The sequence below is a fragment of the Mytilus californianus genome, unplaced genomic scaffold, assembly GCF_021869535.1.
Source record: "Mytilus californianus isolate M0D057914Y unplaced genomic scaffold, xbMytCali1.0.p SCAF_1, whole genome shotgun sequence".
Taxonomy (NCBI): domain Eukaryota; kingdom Metazoa; phylum Mollusca; class Bivalvia; order Mytilida; family Mytilidae; genus Mytilus; species Mytilus californianus.
The window spans coordinates 6,244,268-6,265,683 of NW_026262581.1; the positions used below are offsets into that span (position 1 = coordinate 6,244,268).

The 21,416-nt window shown below is 30.9% G+C and overlaps 1 protein-coding gene across 2 annotated transcripts in view; it reads left to right on the plus strand.

Moving 5' to 3' along the window:
- The window catches only part of LOC127737362 (calcium homeostasis endoplasmic reticulum protein-like), a 107,405-nt gene that overhangs the window by 15,302 nt on the left and 70,687 nt on the right, over window positions 1–21,416 (plus strand). For both annotated transcript variants that reach the window (XM_052248006.1, XM_052248086.1), the window contains exons 6-8: window positions 1,176–1,250; window positions 5,524–5,635; window positions 6,096–6,146. In XM_052248006.1, coding sequence (XP_052103966.1) covers window positions 1,176–1,250; window positions 5,524–5,635; window positions 6,096–6,146 — 238 coding nt within the window. The remainder of the gene's footprint in view (window positions 1–1,175; window positions 1,251–5,523; window positions 5,636–6,095; window positions 6,147–21,416) is intronic.

Below are 21,416 nucleotides of genomic sequence, written 5' to 3' on the forward strand. Positions count from 1 at the left end.
TATGCCCCACCTACGAAAGTAGAGAAGCAGTATGTTTTTCGGTCTGTGCGTCCGTTCGTTTGTTCATTTGTCCATCCGTCCGTTCATCCGACTGTCCAGCTTCAGGTTAAAGTTTTTGGTCAAGGTAGTTTTTGATGAAGTTGAAGTCCAATCAACTTGAAACTTAGTACACATGTTCCCTATGATATGATCTTTCTAATTTTAATGCCAAATTAGAGTTTTGAGCCCAATTTCATGGTCCACTGAACATAGAAAATGATAGTGTGAGTGGGGCATCCGTGTACTATGGACACATTCTTGTTTATGATGTTTTTTATCATTGCAAAAGTTGCATAGGTTTTGCAAAAATATAAACACATTTAAAATTTCATAGTGATTTGTATATCCCTAAATCCCAATAAATTAATCTTGTGTTTATGTTTGTATACCATGTTGTAGATTTATGAAAACATGAAGATATATATGTCCACATAAAAAGAAGATTTAATAAAAATAAATAAATGCAAATGTTGATGAATTTGATGTCATTAGTAGGATGAAGATGTTAATTTTACAGGTTTTCCTCCCAATGTATATAGATTAATTTAATCATTTGACTTAATCTTATTTTCGAAGAGATAAAGACGTTAATAGGATTAGAAATATGAATAGGTAACCAGTTAATTATGGATTATCTTTGTTTGTGAAAATGTGAAGGAGTTTCTGGACTACAATTTCATAGAAAGGCAATAGCTCTGAGATGAGATGTACCCGAGAAACCTCCTCGATTTAGTAAGACCCTAGATAATCTGTTTATTGCTATTTTTCTGAGCATGGCTAATGACGTAGAATTTTGACGTCATTACATTCAAATTCTATTCAACTGAGAAAAACACATCGCAGTCAAGAAGTGCGAGATGGAAAATTATCACACAGAAAGATCAAGGAAAACTTAAGAAAAAAGCGATAATACATTTAGCAAAAATTTATAACCCTGTCCTTTAAATATGAACCTTTTCAGCACGGTAAATAAAAAAATCAACCCTTAATTGCATCATGCTAATTTTTTGTGTAATATCATAAGTAGCTTTTACCCATAGGGTAAATGGCTTTTTAGTCATATTTTTTTGTGTTTTGAAATGTTCTGCTTTGTTTAAAGAAATACTTTGTTTTCCACCTGAATTGTTGTTTTGTAGAATTGCAGCTGGAAATGCATCGTTTGAGTTAAGGCTTCATCTGATCTACTTAGTTAATGATTTGTTACATCACTGGTAAGTACTGATGTTATCAAACAGTTTAACCTGGAAAGTAATATAAAAATAAGAAGATGTGGTATGATTGCCAATGAGTCAACTCTCCACCAGAGACCAAATGATGTGGATGTTAAAAACTAAAGGTCACCATACGACCTTCCACAATGTGCAAAAACAATAACAAACATTTCAATCTGACTTAAGACATACTGTTAGTTCAGAAATTTTGTGATGTTTTTACATTGCTAAAATTTTGTCCAAAGTAGGTACATATATTGTAAAAAAAAAGTAGCATTTTAAATTCTGATAGCATTATTTGTATGCAGTATTTACTGAAATCTTGTTAACAATTTCACATTTTTATCCATTTTTTATAACAATAAATGCGAGTAAAAATTTCAGAATTTTCAGTAATCCTTTTTGAATGACATTATGTAATGGGAACAGAGAAAATATTACCTTTCAATAAATGGTATTACATGTATATGAATAAGAGGATAACGTCAGGTAAGAGTCCAACAGCAATAGTAAAAGGGGACTTTTAAAATGAATACCCAAAGGCAACATTATGTTAACTGTTAACAATAGAAAGCCTTATTACCTTATAGTGAGACCTAATATTGTCAAATTCATTTTGTTGCGCAACAGTGCACAGTTAATGACCAAAGATTTCAAAAGATTACATATGGATTAAGTAAAAAGTGCTAAAAATAACTATCTTTTAACCATGTGATGGGATTTGGGATTAAACTAGTAGTTCTCTGATCTACAACAATATTAACCCTGGTCAGTAGCTGAAAATAAATGTTCTATGTAAAAATATAGGTTATCCATATACCAGTACATGAATGTATAAAGAAGGGTATGGGCAATTCAAAGGTTAAGTACATTTGTACCTGTATAATTTGCATTTTGTACATTTTTCTTTTTATTTAATAAAGCCATATGTAATACAGCTGACTAGGAACAAATGACGAGCTCAATTTCATAATTTTCTTGTTGAACTAGAATTTGAATTAATTTTTTTGATTCAAGGAATTTGTTGAGTAAAATATCAGTATTGTCATCCAGAGTGTTATTAACTTTCCTGCTTCTGTCATTATTGACATGACCAAATTAATATATATATATATATATATATATATATATAAAATAAAGCATGCAAATGGTGTTTTATATAAAAATTCACCATGTTAAAGAGTCTGAAAATTAAACAAAAATGGATTTATCATTTATGCTAAAATCTTTATTTTAGTTAAAATGACATAACTTTACATGATTAATTATGTAATTTGTATCAAAAACAAGCATTAAGCTGCAATAATAACTAAATATGTGTCAGAAACAAATTAATCTACTTCAAGGATTTTTATTTTGGTTAAAATATGAAAATTTATACAGGAGACGAAATTATGATAAATTCAAAACTAGGTTACCAGGACCATTTGTACATGCATGCAGTTATGCAATTGTCAATATTTTAAACTGAGGTTCAAGTTTGCTTTTTGTCTCGCCTTGACGGAGTCAAAAAGCGAGACATAGGTATGCAGTTTCCGGTGTCCGCGACGGCAAGAACGTCAACAATGTATTAGTTTGTGATTAGGTCTAGTTCATGGTGAACCACTAGTGGTAGGTCAATGATATTTGGTATGCAGCTGTATTAGCATTAGCACATCTCATTACAATGGAGATTATTTGGCCCCACCCCTCAGTCAAGGTCTATTGACTTTGAAATGCTTAGTTTACATGTATTAGTTTGTGATTAGGTCAGTTTATGGGGAACCACTAGTGGTAGGTCAATGATATTTGGTATGCAGTTATATTAACATTGGCACATCTCATTACCATGGAGATTATTTGGCCCCACCCCCTCAGTTAAGGTCTATTGACTTTGAATCTTTGCTTAGTTTACATGTATTAGTTTGTGATTAGGTCAGTTTAAGGGGAACTGTTAGTGGTAGGTCAATGATAATTGGTATGCAGTTGTAGAAGCATTAGCACATCTTATTTCCATGGAGAATATTTGGTCCTTACTTCTCAGTCATGGTCTATTGACTTTGAAACTTTTGCTTAGTTTACATGTATTAGTTTCACTTTGTGATTAGGTCAGTTTAAGATGAACCACTAATAAGTGGTTAAGTCATTGATATTCGGTATGCAAATGTATTGGCATTTGCAAGTTTCATTTCCATGGAGATTATATAACCCCACCCCCTAATTATGGTTCATTGACTTTGAAACTTTTACATAGTTTACAAGTTAATGTTTGTGTTTAAGTTTGTTTAAAGGGAACGACTTATGAAAAGTCAATGGTATTTGGTTTGCAGTTGTATTAGCATTGGCACATCTTATTTCCATGGAGACTGTTTAGCCCTGTACATTCAGTCATGGTTCATTGACTTTGAATATTTGCATAACTTATATGTTAAAGTATTGTAATTTTAATTTCAACATTTGCATTATCAAAATAACAAATAGGCGAGACATATCTCTGTGTTAACAGTTTATTATATGATGATAGGCATTCAGTTTTAGGCTATTTCAAATCAAAATTTTTGCTTGTTTGTCTTGCTTGTAAGAAAAGTTATGGAGGTTGAGACTTAGATATAACTTTTCCAACAGCAATAACACTTATTAACAATCTTCACCCCATATTTAACATTGGTTACCAACATCTGTATGGAGGATTTATATATTGGAAATTTGTCAGCCAGTAATTATCACTTGACATTGAACTCATTTTCATGCTCTAGTATTGAGTTTAACTTTATTTTAAGTTTTCAGTAATAGGTCTGTTTTTAAGAACAGTATATGTCATATGAATAGCATTTTCATAATTCCAGTGGTCTTGTTAAGAAGTCCTGGTTTAAAGTTACTATACATTTTGGTGTGAGGTGTATATGACCATTTTAACCTCATTTTCATGCTTCAGTAGTCAGTTTTAAGTTTATTTGATTAGGAATGTATCTCTGTAAAACAGGTTTACAATGTTTTTTAGGTTAAGTCATGTTGATTAGGAAATTTTCTTTTGATTTTGACCGCATTTTCAGAATTCATTGACCTTTAAAATAACTAAATTATAAAATCTGGTAAGACATGTTATTGTGTCAACCCTTGTTAAATTTATGGCCCTAATTTTTTTACAAATTGTGCAAAATTTACAAGTAAATTGACATTATTTTATAATTTGTATGTACCTAGAACATTTGTTTCAGACTAGACCATTGTTTTCTACTTCCAGTAGTCTTTCTACCAACTAATTTGTTGAAATCAGTTTTTTTATTTGATTTTTTAGCAAATAGTTGGTGGACATAGATCTTAATATGATTTAGTTTGCCAACAATAAGAACTTCATTTATAAAATGTATTTAAAATTTAAGACAGTATTATAAGAAAAGATTGTAACTTTTACCAAGTTCGCACTATGCAATCTGCTCCAGATCAAATCAGGGATATATATAACCTGAATCATTACCCTGGTTGACACTCTCACACACAACAAAATAGACACATGTGCACAGTTATTGTAAATAGCATCTTTGACAACCAAATGGAAGGCAATATTTTAAATGTCTTTAATAATGAAAATTTGCCACAAGAATCAAAGTTTCAAGAGAAGAAATGGGTCAACAATGTTCAGGAGAATAAGAAATTTTCATGCTATGAACAGCCTTTTGATCCATTATTTGCTTTCAAAACCACACACTGAAAGACAAATCTTGAGCAAAGCCCAGTCATGGAACTGGTAAGACCGCATCATACTTGCTTTCTCCAAGAAAGAATGAATTGATTTTTTTTTCTAGATTTATTATTTAGCCAGGCAACATGTATGGGAATACACTTGTATTCTGTGTGGAAGAGTGAAGCTCCATATGTATCTTGTATGCTCAACATGTATATAAATTTAAAGGTTCTTGTCTCCTAAACACACCATGCAAGACCAAGTTTTGATTTACAACAGATTTTGGTATTTGAACTGTTTTTTCTGATTGTGGCAGAAAAATGTATTAGTCACTATAACATCGTCCACACATCAACTCCTCTTTGCCTTAACACTTAGATTGCTAGGCAACTAACCCAGGTTAGCCCAACATGAACTCCAATGAAGCGCACTTTTAATCCAGTTCGCCTTTTGTTAAGATGTTAGCACTACCAAAATTTAACGCTGATAATTAACAAATTCAAGTCAAACCTGAATTTAATAGACATAATGTGGATGGGGTTTTAATATTTTATGGTGTAGGCAATCTATGTTACAAGCCGATATATATTCCTTATTCTATTTTAATAGCCAAAGAAAGAATGCAGAAGAACTGAAAGAAAATTTAGAGAAAGTTGTAATACCATTATTTTGTAAATCTTTCATTGGTCTAGAAGAAAGCAGGAAGAATAAACTTAATAAGGTAAAATATAAGTGATTTGTTAGATATATCTATAGTTAATAATAGAATGTACTGGATTAACAAGGTAAAATATAAGTGATTTGTTAGATATATCTATAGTTAATAATAGAATATACTGGATTAACAACAATAATACTGCAACAGAACAAGTCATGTTAGCAAAACAATTTAAGTCAGTTAACTGAAAAAATAACCCCAGTATTTAATAAATTTTAATGTTCCCTAATGTTTTGCAATATTCAACAAGAAGGGTTTTTTCCATTTAACACACACACACAGACATGCATAATAAGACAGAAAGGACATATTTCAATGCTGTTGAATTAGAATTATTAAACCGCTGTAGAGAAAAATTTTGTTAATCTTAAAAGAATTCATAAGATAACAGTAGTTTCGTTTATTTACATAGCAGTATAGTAACTAACTGACTTGTAAAAACCTGTTGTTTTATTATTTCCAGCTTTTGAATCTATGGGAAACCAACCACTATTTTAAAGACACAACGATTAAGGTAAGATAACTAATTTGTACTATATTTACCTGTAAGACAGTTACAAGTTTACCTTACATAACAGACCTTATATGGTAGTTCCAGGTACAACGGGAACTCCATAAAACATAATTGTCATTAAACATTTCATAGATAGGTGGTATACATAATTACATAATTTCAAGGCTGTGACAACTTATTAATGCAGAGATGTAAATTTGTTGATTAATTAAAATCAAATTAAAGTCGATCATGGACATAAATTATATATATCGTTTCCTTTACCAAGTAATAATTGTAATTCCTCTGTAGTTTCCTTAAGTGTCAGATGGTTTCTCCTTTTTTTTTTCTTCAGAAAGATGGCTCTTTCCTACCTTTGAATGCTAATGTGCTATTAATTGCATGGTTAATAAAGTTGTTTTGGTGTTTATGTTTCAAAGGGTTAGAGGATATACATGTATCATACATTCTTCAAAATACTAAATTTTCAGTGTAGAGATGAGCTTTATAATTGAAATTCAAACAAAAATTGTTCAAAATGTTATTTCGATATATGCTGAATATCAATTATCATATTATTCCAGTAGTGTTTGACTTTGTATACCTTGTTTATTGCATTAGGATAATAACTTTGTCTGTTAAGGCATAATTTTATATTCCAGAAAATCCCCCGCCAAAACCTGTTATGATAGTACACATAAAATACATATAAAATCGTTGGTGCCAGTACACTTCAAATGTTGTCAGATGTGTTCTTATTAATTGTCGTTAATAATTATGATATCTAGTAGAGGGAAGTACCTGTCCCTAGAGGGCGTATGTCTCTGTAGTTAGTGGACTGACCACAGCTTTGATGTATGTTATGACAATTTTGATGTCGACATTTGACAAGTCTATCTAGTACTGCAATAACTATTACAGCTTTGTCAAGGCCAAGTTGTTTGTGACAGTATGTAATGTTATTAGTATGCACTTCTTGTTTGGTCAATTATGGGGGAGTTAATTTTCACACATTGTTACGACCTTACTTTATGACAGCATGGGAGGAGATTCCTAGTTTAGGTTAATTAGAAACATGTAAAAAGGTTATTAAGAGGGCATAATAATTAGATAAAAGTCCAGGCAAGACCTGATATATGAATTCATTATTGTTCATTACCTGTAAATAAAAATATCAACATTTGAATATTTACGAGATATTTCATGTGCTCATTTCAGCTGATGCATATGTTGTTGCTTTTGTTTGATTTGATAGTGGCTGTCTGGTATATAGGTCTTGCCAGAGTGTGTGTAAAATAAAAAAAAAAATATTTGAGTTGGGGAGGTATATTGTAGTAAATGGTACAGTTTCTCTCTATATATTTACCTATTTTTTGTGAAAGAAAGGTAGCAAGCACCCTGTGCACAAACCCCAACCCATTGGTTTTAGGCCAGATTGCTTAAGAGCAAGTGTGCTTTGTTGACCTATTCATGACAAGGCAGATTTTACTTTTATCAACTTTTATTTGTCCAATAATGAGACCCAATATAATGCAGTTTGATCTGATATCACTACTTATGATAGCAGCTTATAGATTATTTTATGTTTAATTCAAAGGGTAATTTTTCTGTTTTACAAACCATATTAGGTTTAGCATATATAGAACTTATATATTTAATTTCATGCCTACCATCTGTTACTGACATAATGGAAGTTTGTCTTTTTTATTCAGTTCAGAAATTAATGCATGAAATTGTTCTATTTGCTTTGTGGATTGGTTGTTAGAAATGTATTCCAGTCTGTCATTTGTCATATGACCTTGACCTTATTTTCAAACTCCTGTGATCAGGTTAAGTTCCCAGAATAAGGTCTGTTTGTCATTTTCAATCCATGACTGGTTTTTTCTTGGTTGGACCTCATTTTGATGGTCCAGTGGTAAAGATTTTAGAATGATATCTGTCCTTCAGTAACATGCACAATAGCTCAACAATATTTAGTATGCTGATATTTTGTTTCATGTATTTGCTAGTCTGACATATGTCATATGACCTGTGGTCGGATTTTGTTTTCAGAATTATGTCTGTTTCTTAGTTACAAAATGTATTATGCAAGATAGCTGGACAATATTTGGTATGTGGATTCATTAAAGGAATATGTATCTGTCTGACATATGTCATATGGCACTGACCTTATTTCACACTCTAATGGGTTGGGTTTAAATTTCAAGATACTGTTCGTCAGTACATGTTTATGACAGGTCAAAAACATTTTTGTATGAAAATAAGGAGACGTGACATGATTGCCATGGAGACAACTATTCACCAAAGACCAAAGGACAAAGATTAAAAAAAACTAAATTTACTGTGCAAAACTGACATGTCATGTGACCTTGACCCCATTTCAAGCTCCAGATATTAGGGTTAAGTTTAGTTCTTGGATTATCTAACAAAGTATACATGATGGTTAACAATATTTGTATATCAATTCATTACAAGGAGCACAAATACATCTGACAAATTTCATTTGACCTTGACCTCAACTTCAGAGATTTTTTTCAAATGACTCAAAAGTTGAAGCAGGAAAGACATTTTTAGTGTTTCAACTCCTCATAATGTGACATTTATACCATTGCATGTTTTGAACAAATACACATTTTGCAGATTAACATAGTTAATAATAAAAGTACATTTTTCCTTTGCAATTGAACCATATGAAATTTTTCTGGTGAAAAGTTATATAATATATTGATAAGTTATTAATTTGAAATGATAGATCATGAATACTTTTGACGGAAATAGCAGTATCTTAATCCATCAAGTAATAAGCCTAAGGATAAGTTGTTTTAAATATGCATATTTAAGTAAATTTGGAAATTTGTGTGTGCATGTATTAATGTGAATTATCAGAAGTGACTACACGGCACAGTTATTTTTATCACTCACAAATGAAGTTATGTTCATGATGAATTGAAATTTGGTAAATTTTTTTAAAAACTTTTTTGATTCCAGCATCACTCATGAGTCTTTTGTAGATGAAACGTGTGTTTAGCAAACAGATTTTTAGCCTGGTATCTCTTTTGCAAAATTATTTGCACTGTCTAACGTTTTTGGTACATGTTATTCCAGTTATCCTATTCATGTATTATTATTGAAATAGCTTGTTGTCAAATCATAACATCTTAGAGAAATAAGTTCCAACTGCATTAAGATAAGAATATAGCAGCAGGATAAGATGATGATAAAAGACCCTAGTGAAATTATAAAGACTATCTGAAAGTTATGTTTAACAGTTATCTCAATGTTATGTGTTATGACAGAAACAGTTGTATCTTAGAAGGTTCATTAGTTTTGAATTTTGTTGATAATAACATTATTGTACCGGTATACAAAGGAAACTTCTAAAAGAAGTCTGTTGGATGAACATGAACAATTATCAATAATCATAAATTTGTACTTGAAATATGCAGTTTACGATTTGAAAAATCAAAGCATGCATCTGATGTCCTATAAATATTTCTAGAACATTTCAATTAAGACATTGAACTTTCTTCATTTGTAATTAACCCAGTCTTATCCTCAACATGAATTTTGCCGTTGCCAATCTATACTTTCCTAAACAATTTTCAGAATTTTTCAGTTGATGTCAATTGATATTAAAATGTGACCTGTTTCCTTTTGTATGTCTCATGTTTTACAAAGCCTTAAGGTTATAAGAATTCAATCAGTTGTAACCTGTGTAGTTTGATAAGAACTTATTCATCGTTTGTTAACACAGACCATGGAAGTATTATATTGACAGGAACTCCAACGAAAAATTAGCACATTCCCATCCCACTGAATTCTTTAAGAAAATAAAAGGTTCCGACTCAGTTTGTCAAGTACGTGATAACTCCTTTGTGGGGTATCTGTGATGCTGCCTTCGCCTGTTCTTATAACTGAAGCTGGTCTTATCACGTGATTTGGTATCGATTGTCTTATCTACCTACCAATGTAAGTAAACACAGATACTCCCGTGGTTATTTGTGAATCGCCACATGAATAACAACACCTGTTTCTGTTCAATAAATGAAGAACAAAGCTGAAAAGATCGAAAAAATCGGTCCATATTTAACAGAATGACATAAGAAAATTAACTGCATTGGGAAAGAGGGCAAGCTTATTTTTAGTTTTGTTGAGTATGTTTTAATCATTGGAACTTGGAAATCGGGAAATATCCGATTAGGAATATTACATGATTCTGAAGTAGAGTGTTTGCAAAAAATAATGTGATGCGCGTGTACTGTGCCGGATGGTACCGGATAACTCAAATTTTAAGTTAAAGATTGTAAACTTTTATCGAGTGTAACACAAATATTTATGGTTTTCTCTATCGTAAGATATCGTAAAATGTTATTAACTTATCAAATATGTTTTAAAGACTAAAAGAGGTTAATAATTACACGCATGTGATGACCTCTACATAGCAATATCAGGTTACGAGACATGCAGATGAATTGTAACACCTATTATAATAATTCCAAAGTTGTAAACAACCTTAAACATTCAACCTAGTCCGAGATTACTCTGACGTCTGACAGATTTATTTTTACGGATGGCTTTAAATATTTCTGGATGCATTTAAAGAACGATCACCATGATGGGCCCTAAGCAGTTTATTTTTTTTTATCGTGGAAACCAAATTAGAATTTATTTATGTGTTTAAAAGCTTAACAGTTCTGAAACATCTTACATCGTATGAAAGGCAATTTATGATTTTGTTTCTTGTTTAATTGCATGAAATATTTGCAATTGGACTTTCAGTAAACAATAAATCAAAATATTTGATATTTTTTCGGATCAAAGCTCTTTAACCCCATCCCCCCGGCCAACTTTTGGATTAAATTTTTTTTGGAAATTCTTTCATTAAACACTTCAGTAAAATATTTGTCAAAGTTAGCCGTAAAACGCGATAATAATTACTGATAAAAACTTTTCCGTTTACTTTACATGAGAATTTTATGATTTTCAAGCATAACATGTATATAACAGTTATGCGTGTTTAGCCAATGGCCCTCTCATGAATAAAAATGTTACTATTTTAAAATTGATTGTAACTTAAACTGAAATGTTTATGGCTTGTGAGTATTTTTACTCTTCAGTTTTTTTTGTTTGTTTTTTCAATCGGTGAAAACAGTCGCGGGGATTTCGTTTCTTTTCTTTTTATTTGTTATTAAGCAGCAAAACCCGTAAAAACTGACATTTTTTTTGTCATTCACATGGTCGGTAAATGTCATTTCCTTGACAATTAAGTACACATCCGGTAATTTCGGTATGTTCCGTAATTACGATCATTCACGAGGTTCCAAAAATTTGATCGGAACTCATGCATCCATAAGACATGTCGAGTTAATTAACAGATACTTAAGGATTTTGCGGCATTGCACTATAAACGTTTGAAGTCCGCTTGTTGGAGTTCCTGTCAATATAATACTTCCATGCACAGACCATGGAAGTATAAGAGTTTTTTGTTAAACATCAGCTTTGTTAAACTAAGGGCTTAAAATCAGTATATCCCAGCTAAGCACATAGCATTTTGGAGTAGAAGTAAAGACAGGTGGCTTAAAGATGGAATTTAATGTTTCTAGGTATGGTTACATGTATGCCTACAGACTGTTACCCTGTAAGCGAGAATGTTGATGTTGATGGTCTAGTACAATGCAGGTGTAATCATGTGACATATCCTGCATGTAATATTTGCTGCTGAATGACATGCAGTCACCAATCTATCAATCATTGCAAACATGGAGACATGAGAAAATAATTAATGTTCATAAATGTTTCATATTCACAATTTTGTTTGAAATCATTGCATAAATTTATTGTTGGAAAATAGACATAATAATTTTATTAAAATGGTATCAAAAAACTTCAGTCAAAATCATTATCCATGGAGAAATAACATGATAAAAAATTGCTATTAATTTACTTTTTTTGTAATTAAGAGCAAGGTGAGTGTTTGCCCACTTTAAAAAATATATTCATTTAATATGTCTGATCGTGACAGCTATGAATATGTTTCTGTTATATTTATGACTATTTGACAAATCACAATTTGACAGAAATCACAAACAAAAGCATAAAACATTGTTCATGTTTTTATTGCTTAAGTAACAAATATCTAATTCAGAAGTTTTTAAAATATTCAGATGGCTTTACAAAATGTATTGAAGCATTGTTTGTAAAATTTAATTTCATTTGTGTTTTGGACAGGGTGAGAGGATGCTTATATTTATTGAAAACCTGTTCTGAATGTGTTCATACAGGTGAAGGGGAATGATTTAGTGGAAACCCTGTCCTTCAGTGAGCTTTATTTCCACTGTGTAATTATCAAAATGTATACCTGGTTCTTCAACAACAGAGGGTCCTTATAATCTGAATTTTTACAGACTCTATGAATTTAGTTTTGAGTTATTTTACAGATTATCACACTAATATGTTCTAACCATAAAGGGAGGACACAGTATCAATCAACCAACCATTTACTGTCAATAATTTTAGATCTTATTACTGTATAAGTTTCGCTCTGTGCTTGAATGAAATATTATGGTCAAGGATTTCGTTAATGGGAACAATTACTGACATAGCAGCTTACTTTTACCATGAAAATTTAATATGAAACAGAAAATGATATATTTTTAGATTCAGTATTGATGAAGTTCAGACATAAAGTAGTCTCCCATATAGAGTTGTCTCATTGGCAATCATACCACATCTTATTTTTACAGAAAAGTACCTTGGCTGTTTTACCTACAAAAGTCAAGGTTAAGTTGTTTGTTCCCTTGCTTTGATGTATTGACATTATTTCACACCTAGACAGTACATACAAACAAGCTATAATTAGTGTTTCTGTCATTGGTTTTAGTTGTTTGTCCATCTGACCATGAAATTACAAATACTTTCTTCAATGTCTTTCCAATGTCAAAATATTTGAACAATTTCCTTTCTAGTTCATTTGTTTATTTTAAAAAGATTTATAACTTTTCTTGAATTTTGAAGACAGAGATGAAATTTTCATAGTAAACATTTCATACAGCTGAATACAGACCACTTAAGTGTATAGGACACCATGATTTCTACCAGCAGGATGATAAGTACTTCGATCTTGCTTAACGTAACTACAAGCATTCTTTGATACAGCATAATTTTGTTTATTATTGTTTTGTTTGTACTTGTGATTAAGTTTTCTGTCAGACAGTTATTTTAGAGTTCATTCAGTACTTTTTTATAGTATGTTCTTTTATGTATCTTTTGTTAATCCAATGATTGAGATTAAGATTGGGAGGGTTGAGATTTAAAAAAAAAAACTAGTCTAATTTAGTGCCTGTCACAAGTCAGGAACCATATCAGTATTTTTGCTAGTGTCACATCAATTTTTTTGTTATTTGAAGATTTATGTATTGATTGCAGATCTGTGATGATTTCTGTTTAAATTATTCACAACTTTTTTAATACTTGACCTATTGTATATGCACTATTTTTTGGGGGGATTAAAGACTGTATATTGACCTCTAGAAGATATTTGATTCTTTGTGTCATTGGGTTGCTGTCTCATTAACATATTCTCCACATCTCCTTGAATTCATATTTCAAGAATTTTTGCTGTTTTTTTGAATTTTAATATTGAGTCAGTGAAAAGGAGAAAGAGTAAGAAAGAACGGTTTCAATAAATTTGTTCTACATTTATAGACAATAATAATTAACAAAATGTTTAAAGTGTTGTAAAATTTTAGGGTTGTAAAATAATAAGTCCTGTTAAAAGAACAATTGGTATGATAAATTCAGGAAGGTGATTTATCAAGTAGGATGTATTCTTTTCCATCTGTTCTTTCTTATTACCTGAACAATTATTTGATTGTTATTAAGCAGTGGATCAGACTTATACTACCAGTGCACTAGAACATACCTTATGCTCATAGTTAAAGGCTGTAAGGTGACCTATAGTTGCTTGCATCTACGTCATTTGGTCTCTGTTGGATAGCTTTCTCATTGACAATTATACCACATCTTATTTTTATACATTTTTACTTGTTAGACAGTATCTGGTGTAAACTTTCATGAAAACTACTACTGGAAGTGTTTAACGACCTTGACTGGCTGTTCAGCCCTCGCACGGTCGGCTCGGTGCCCGAAAATGGTATTGTTTTGTCATTTCATATGTTCTTGGCTCACCTGGAACAAAGGACCTATTGAGCTATTTTAGTCATCACATTTTTTATCTATCTGTTCATTCACTTGTTTTTTTAACTTTTCATGTTTTAATTTTCTATGAAACTACTAAATTTAACCAAACATGTGGGATTAATGTGTAGAAATTGTAGTATGGCAAAGATGTAGGTTTATGAACTGCAAAAAACATTGACAAATGTTCTCATTTATGTACGAGAATTTATATTTTTGTAGTCTTCCATGAAACTGCCCTGCTAGTCTGTACCAACATTTGTAGAATGTTTTGTTTTTATGTTTCAATGTAAAATGTAAAATAAATCCTAATTATAGATGATTACAAGAAAAAAAACATTACAAAGTCTTATTTGTCAATTTAAAAAAAAATAATCTCCAAATGTTTTTACAACTGGAAAGGAAAGATTTTGCATTTGTTTTGTTTACATTTTGCAGTGGAAATGCATACAAATTATCAAAAAGAGAAGGTTAATGAGGTTTAGACACAAACAGTCTATTTTTTTTAGGATTTGATAACATTTGATAACATCACTCTTACACTAAGCACTATAGAAATTGTATGAGTTTGTATTGTTGCAAAATACCCAGTTGTTTCTTCTATCATCCTTATCAAATTTGTCATACTTTGATCAAGACATAAACATATAATACTGGTACATCTAAGGTTAGAATGGGAGACCTATCAAAAACAAAGATTCATGATGTTTGGAATATTGTATAGCCTTAGGTTGTAGTTAGTAAAGCACTATGAAATGATTTCACGTCTATTTTTATCTAGCTGTCAGTGTTTTTGTGTGTGGATATAGTGTGGCTCCCCAATCTCAAACATTGTGATTTCTAACAGTGGAAAAAGGCTTGAATGTGCACAAGTAACATTGTGAAATCCATTCTTAATTCTTCGAGGCAGGAACTATATAAATTTATTGACATTATGCCTTAAGAATGATTGACTTGCAATAATATATGGAATACAAGTAGTCAGCCTATATTGATGATGAGATATACATATGGATGATTATTGATTCATCACCTGCATACATTTATTTTTAATTGACTGTAATTATATACATGTGTGTTCATGTTATATTATTATCTGGTATTAAAACATGAAAAGTTGATACCTGACTAAAATCAGAATGGTATATGAATCGTGTAGTAAAAATTAAATCCTGATACTAAATACAAACACATGTAAAAACATGTTATTGGTTTTGTACTGAATCTTTATAAACCTAATCTATGCTTAACCTGAAATATTTCAAACATGTTTTATGTATACATAATGTGACTACCTTATTGGCTATGACATGTTTGATGCTTCCAAACGTTTTGTTCTATTTGTCTGCAGAACCATCTTGCACTGAAAGATATTAAGACTGATCTGGTCAGAAAGAACAAGTAGAAATGAAAACAATAAAGTTATTGTTTTAGGAAGAAAAATTGATAAATACCTCTGCATGCAAAATTTGGAGCTTCCAGGAGAATCCTGAGGTATCCTTCATCTATTTATGGACTGGATAATCTTCTACCATGTGCACAACTCGTTTGTATCATTGTCCTTATGCTATAAACTGATGGTTACAGATTCTTTTCAGAAACTACTGAATCAAACATAACCAAACAGTAGGGTTTCAATTTACATGGTCCTTATCAAACTTTTAATTAATGGAAATAACGGGTCCTGATAGACATTTCAGAAATCTTATGCTTTTCAGAAATCACTGAATTAGTTGAATTAATATGACATAAGGAATTCTCATATGGTCCTCTATGAAACATTTGGTTTTATTTATGATCTTAAATCCAAGATGACTGTCTCAGTAGAGCATAGTTTACCAATAAAAAACTCAAAGAAAAACAGCTTCAACTAGGAAACTATTCAGATAGGATTAATATAATGCATGGAATACAATATTATGACTCAACATTTGGATTCTTTTGTATTGGTGCCAATCTGAAATCCAAGAACACTTTACTTTGATACATAGTTAACTTGGGACCCCTGAGAACTACATTTTTACATGGAAGCCTATGAGAACTTTATGGTAACATGGGATCCTATGAGAACTACATGTGAATTCGAACATGGGATCCTATGAGAACTACATGTTAACATGGGATCCTTTGAGAGTTACGAAGTATAGTTAACATGGAATCCTATGAGAACTACAAAACATAGTTAACATGGGATGCTATGAGAACTACCTGTTAACATGGGATACTATGAGAACTACCTGTTAACTTGGGATCCTATGAGAACTACCTGTTAAGATGGGACCGTATGAGAATTGCCTGTTAACATGGGATCCAATGAGAACTACCTGTTAACATGGGATCCTATGAGAATTGCATGTTAAGCTGCAGTTTAACATGAAGTTTCTTATGAAATGGATGAATGATGAAATCATGGTCTTTAGAATTTATGATTTTAAAATCAAAGATGGCTGCTTTCACTGAATGCTGTAAATTCAGAAATTATTGCTTGCATTTATTATTGCGATTTTTTGAGATTAGATAAAAATGAGAAATTTCTTATTGTGATTTCAGAAAAAACTGCTAACAGATGTATGTATTAGCTATCAAAATGCAATTTCTTATTACTGTGTTTATTCTCATTAATAAAAACCACGCAATAATTTCTGAATTTACAGTATACCTTTGAAAAGAACATTTTTAAATGCTGTTATATTCCCATGTATCAAGCAATTCAGGCTCCCTGGAGTTTTTAATTAACTATGACAACTGTAAATTCAGAAATTATTGCGTGCATTTATTATTGCGATTTTTGAAGAATTGACAAAAATGTGAGATTAATTATTGCGATTCCATGAAAACAGCATACAGATAAATGTATCAGATATCAGAAGTGAGTTCTTAGTATTGTGATAAACACCCAGTCGCATTATTCCCATTAATAAAAACCTCGCATTAATTTGTGTTTGTTGTGGACATGTTTGTTGGTTGATGCATTCTTCCTTATTTAAACCCCCCCTCTGCAAACAAAGTTTTTGGGGTATGCAGGAGTCTGTCTGTCTGGTTTAATGTAGTTAACCATGAAATCATGGTCACAACAAAAGATTATGATGTGATCTTTTAAAATTAGATACTAAATTAGGGTTTGACACTGATTTCATGGTTCACTGAACATGAAAATCTGATAATGTGAGCATGACATGGTGTCTAAAGACAAATAGTCTTGTTGGTATTTTTTTTTTTTAGATAGAGCAGAATTTCAGTAACTGTCAATATTGTGACATGCCATTACCAGGCATTATAGTCATCAGTTGCAGCTTACATGTATATAAGAAATCTATGTCTGCTAATGTTATCAAATTCTTCATTCCCTGTTGTGAGGAATACTAATATTGATGGATAGCTGTCTCATTGGCAATCAGACAACATCTCCTTGTTGTTATATTTATAGGTTTAACAAATCATGATCAGTAAAAATCATTTATAATTTTATTATAATTTTACATAGATCAATTTCACATAATTGATATTTTAATGTCATATTTCCTGAAAGCAATCAATAAACTACACATCAATATTTCTGACATTTCAAGGCTGTTTTAACCCATTTCATGATGTTTTTACATGAAAGGTGGTTACCATTTAACATTTTTATAAACCAATATAGAATATTTATAAAACCTCAAACCAACCTCCATGCACTAAATTTTAGATCTGTTATTTGGACATGATCTCTAAATGCTGATTATTTATAAAAGAATCTATGTTGTCAATACATTTTATTCATGATATGTTAGTGATTTATCAGAAAAGGTATTGAATGGATATAAACTGGTCTATAGTTTGCTCCCCTTTCAAAACCAAATATAGAAGGCAGATTTCTGCTATAGATTTATCATCCTTGGGTGTACTGTGAGTGGCCACTATTTCACAAAGCAAACAGTTTCAAGATTTTATACATGTATTTAAACTAATATTCAAGTGTAGGAAAATATGTATCTAACAATGACTTGTGACTGATCCATATAGGTTGTCTGAGTTTTCACATTCATTGTTGTTGCTGATATTCAATTCTTTGTCTCAACCATTCAATGTTTAAAATGATTTATAGAATAACTAATCGAAGAATTCAAATAGAGAAAAATATTCAACGAGTGACCGAACAACACATTAATTCACGAATGCGCGTAGCTTGAATATTTTTCGATATTGAAATTCTTTGATTAGTTATTCTTTTTATTACATTGGCAAATGGCTTTTTTTAATGAAATTAATGTAGAAAATGTAAGGAACTATATCTTTTTTCTACGCATTCACAATTTGTTTTGATCCGACGTTATCGACGTCTTGACAACGCCTATTGTTGCATGACGTCAGAGAGTGAAATAACCACGTTTATTTCACATGTGAAATTATCGGTTTTTATTTGACTGGGAAATCAATGTAATTCAATGCTACCAATGTAATAATTGATTATGATCTAAACAAGTCTTATGAAGAAAGTCAGTGAATCATCTTGTTAAAACTAAGATAAGACATATTCCTTGGTGAGAAATCTGTTTGAGCTAAAATGCATATTTTTGTGCTACAACTCATTTGCGTCAATAATACATTTATGTAGCTAGTTTTTGTCTCGCCTGCGACTTTCGTCGCAGAAAAAGTGAGACATAGGGATTGCTTTTAGTTAGTTTGATAGGAACTACTTGTGATAGATCATTGATTTAATATAAAGTTGCATTACTGTCAGTACATATCAGTTTGTCGACTATTTTGAGGCCCTGCCCCCTATGTAATGGTCCTGTGTCTTTGAATTAATAAGCAATTTTCAATGTTAAGTTTTCTGCTGAAGTTAGTTTGATAGGAACTACTTGTGATAAATCATTGATATTTAATATGAAGTTGCATTACTATCAGTAATATCAGTTTGACGACTATTTTGAGGCCCTGCCCCCTATGTAATGGTCCTGTGTCTTTGAATTAATAAGCAGTTTTCAATGTTAAGTTTTCTGCTTAAGTTAGTTTGATAGGATCTACTTGTGTTAGATTAATGATATTGTGTATGAAGTTGCATCAGTACATATCAGTTTGAAGACTATTTTGAGACCCTGGCCCCTAGGACATGGTCTAGTGACTTTGAATTAATAAGCAATTTTCAATGTTAAGTTTTCTGCTTGAGTTAGTTTAATAGGATCTACTTGTGATAGATCAATGATATTGATATTTTGTATGAAGTTGCATTACTATCAGTACATATCTTTTTGATAACTATTTTGAGGCCCTGACCCCTAGGTCATGGTCCAGGGACTTTGAATTAATTAGCAATTTTCAATGTTAAGTTTTCTGCTTAAGTCAGTTTGATAAGAACTACTTGTGACAGATCAATGATATTTTGTATAAAGTTGCATGACTATCAGTACATCTCAGTTTGTTGACCATTTCTATGCCCTGCCCACAAGATCATGGTCCAGCAAATTTGAATTAATAAGCAATGTTGCTGTCCATCAGATTGTCTTTTTCTGAATTTCATGCGGACAGGCAAGACATATCTCTGTGTCAACAGTTTATTATTAAAATATTTGGTATCATTTACGACTAAAATGAAGCTTAAAATCACGATGTACAATGCAACTTTAAAGATCATTAACTTAAATGAAGCTGTCGTCTAGATTTTTTTTCATCAAAACTCCAACATAGTACCATTTATCACATAAATTATTGTAATTAAAGTTCCACAATTCACTAATGACTGATAGGTATATGTAATAGCAAATGGTAGCAAATGAATTATGTAGTCTAGCACAATTTTTACCTTTGAAAAATTTATTTGGTGCAAATGATATATCCTAAAAATAGCAATTGGTGCAAAATGACTGCAGGTGATTCTTTAATCTCCCTGTAATTCTAATATTTGTTTACATGCTTCAAAAGATTATACCAAATTTGATAGTTTATGTAATATTCAGTCTACCATTCATTGTTGAATTTCAACCTAAAGATTAAAACTATTTTGAAAGTAAATGGATTAGTTAGTGCTAAAATATGGAGTTACAGTAAGTTGATTATTTAAAATAATTATATGTGGAAGAGGAAAGAATAGTATCAAATTTCCAAAAGTACTTTAATTTTCTTGTTGCTGAAGTGTCTTATCAACAGTTACCATATCTACTGTCAAAGGGGACAAGGAACTTTTAATACTAAAATATCAAAAATCCTTCATGCCTTGCATTAGTATGCTTAGACTGTTGGAAAGGCATCAAATGCAGGTTATTGTCCTGTCAAGAGAAGACAACAAACTCAGTAAACTCATAAATATGTATATTGTTTTCCTTGTTACATACAGAAATTGATCATAAATAATATTGCTTTTTCCATAAACAAAATATTGTATTTGCCTCATTTGTTATATAATATTCATAAGTATAAATGTATTGATAATATGAAGTGGTAAAATTTTTACTAGTAACTTTATTGAATGTTTTATATTAATATTGTTGAAATTGGTAATTTAGAGGAATGTTTGAAATGAATAAAGGCCATTTTATTGAAAATCAAAGATTTTGCCTGTTTTCTAATGTATTGAAACCAATTAAGGGATAGCAGTTGGACTGCATATATTCTGTAAATATATAAAATTACAAGCAGGTTTATACCAATACATACAATGTCTTTATTTTCCTTATTATAGGCCACATGACACATATATATATATAATCAAGGATCAAATACAGACCATTATACAATATAATTATGATTTATTAAAACATATATACCACACAGTTATAGTTTAATAATGGCAGTTATGTGGTTTTTTCCTTACTAATAAAGAGCTAAGGGGGAAAATCATGCCATTTCAGCATATTAAGAAATTTCATTTAGCAAAAAATAGCAGATTGAATTTCCAATATACAACCATAGTTAATCAGATTAAAATGTTTCACTTTTTTTGCTTTGTATTGAAAGGTGAACAATTGTACCAGAAAATTGAAAATGATGTTGAATAACTATTTGAAATGAAAATGTTGTTAAATTCAGACTTTTTGAAGCAATTCATCAATGTAGGTATAATTGTGTTAAGTTACATTGTACTTGCTGCTTGAAAAAAGAATGTCAAAAGTTTGT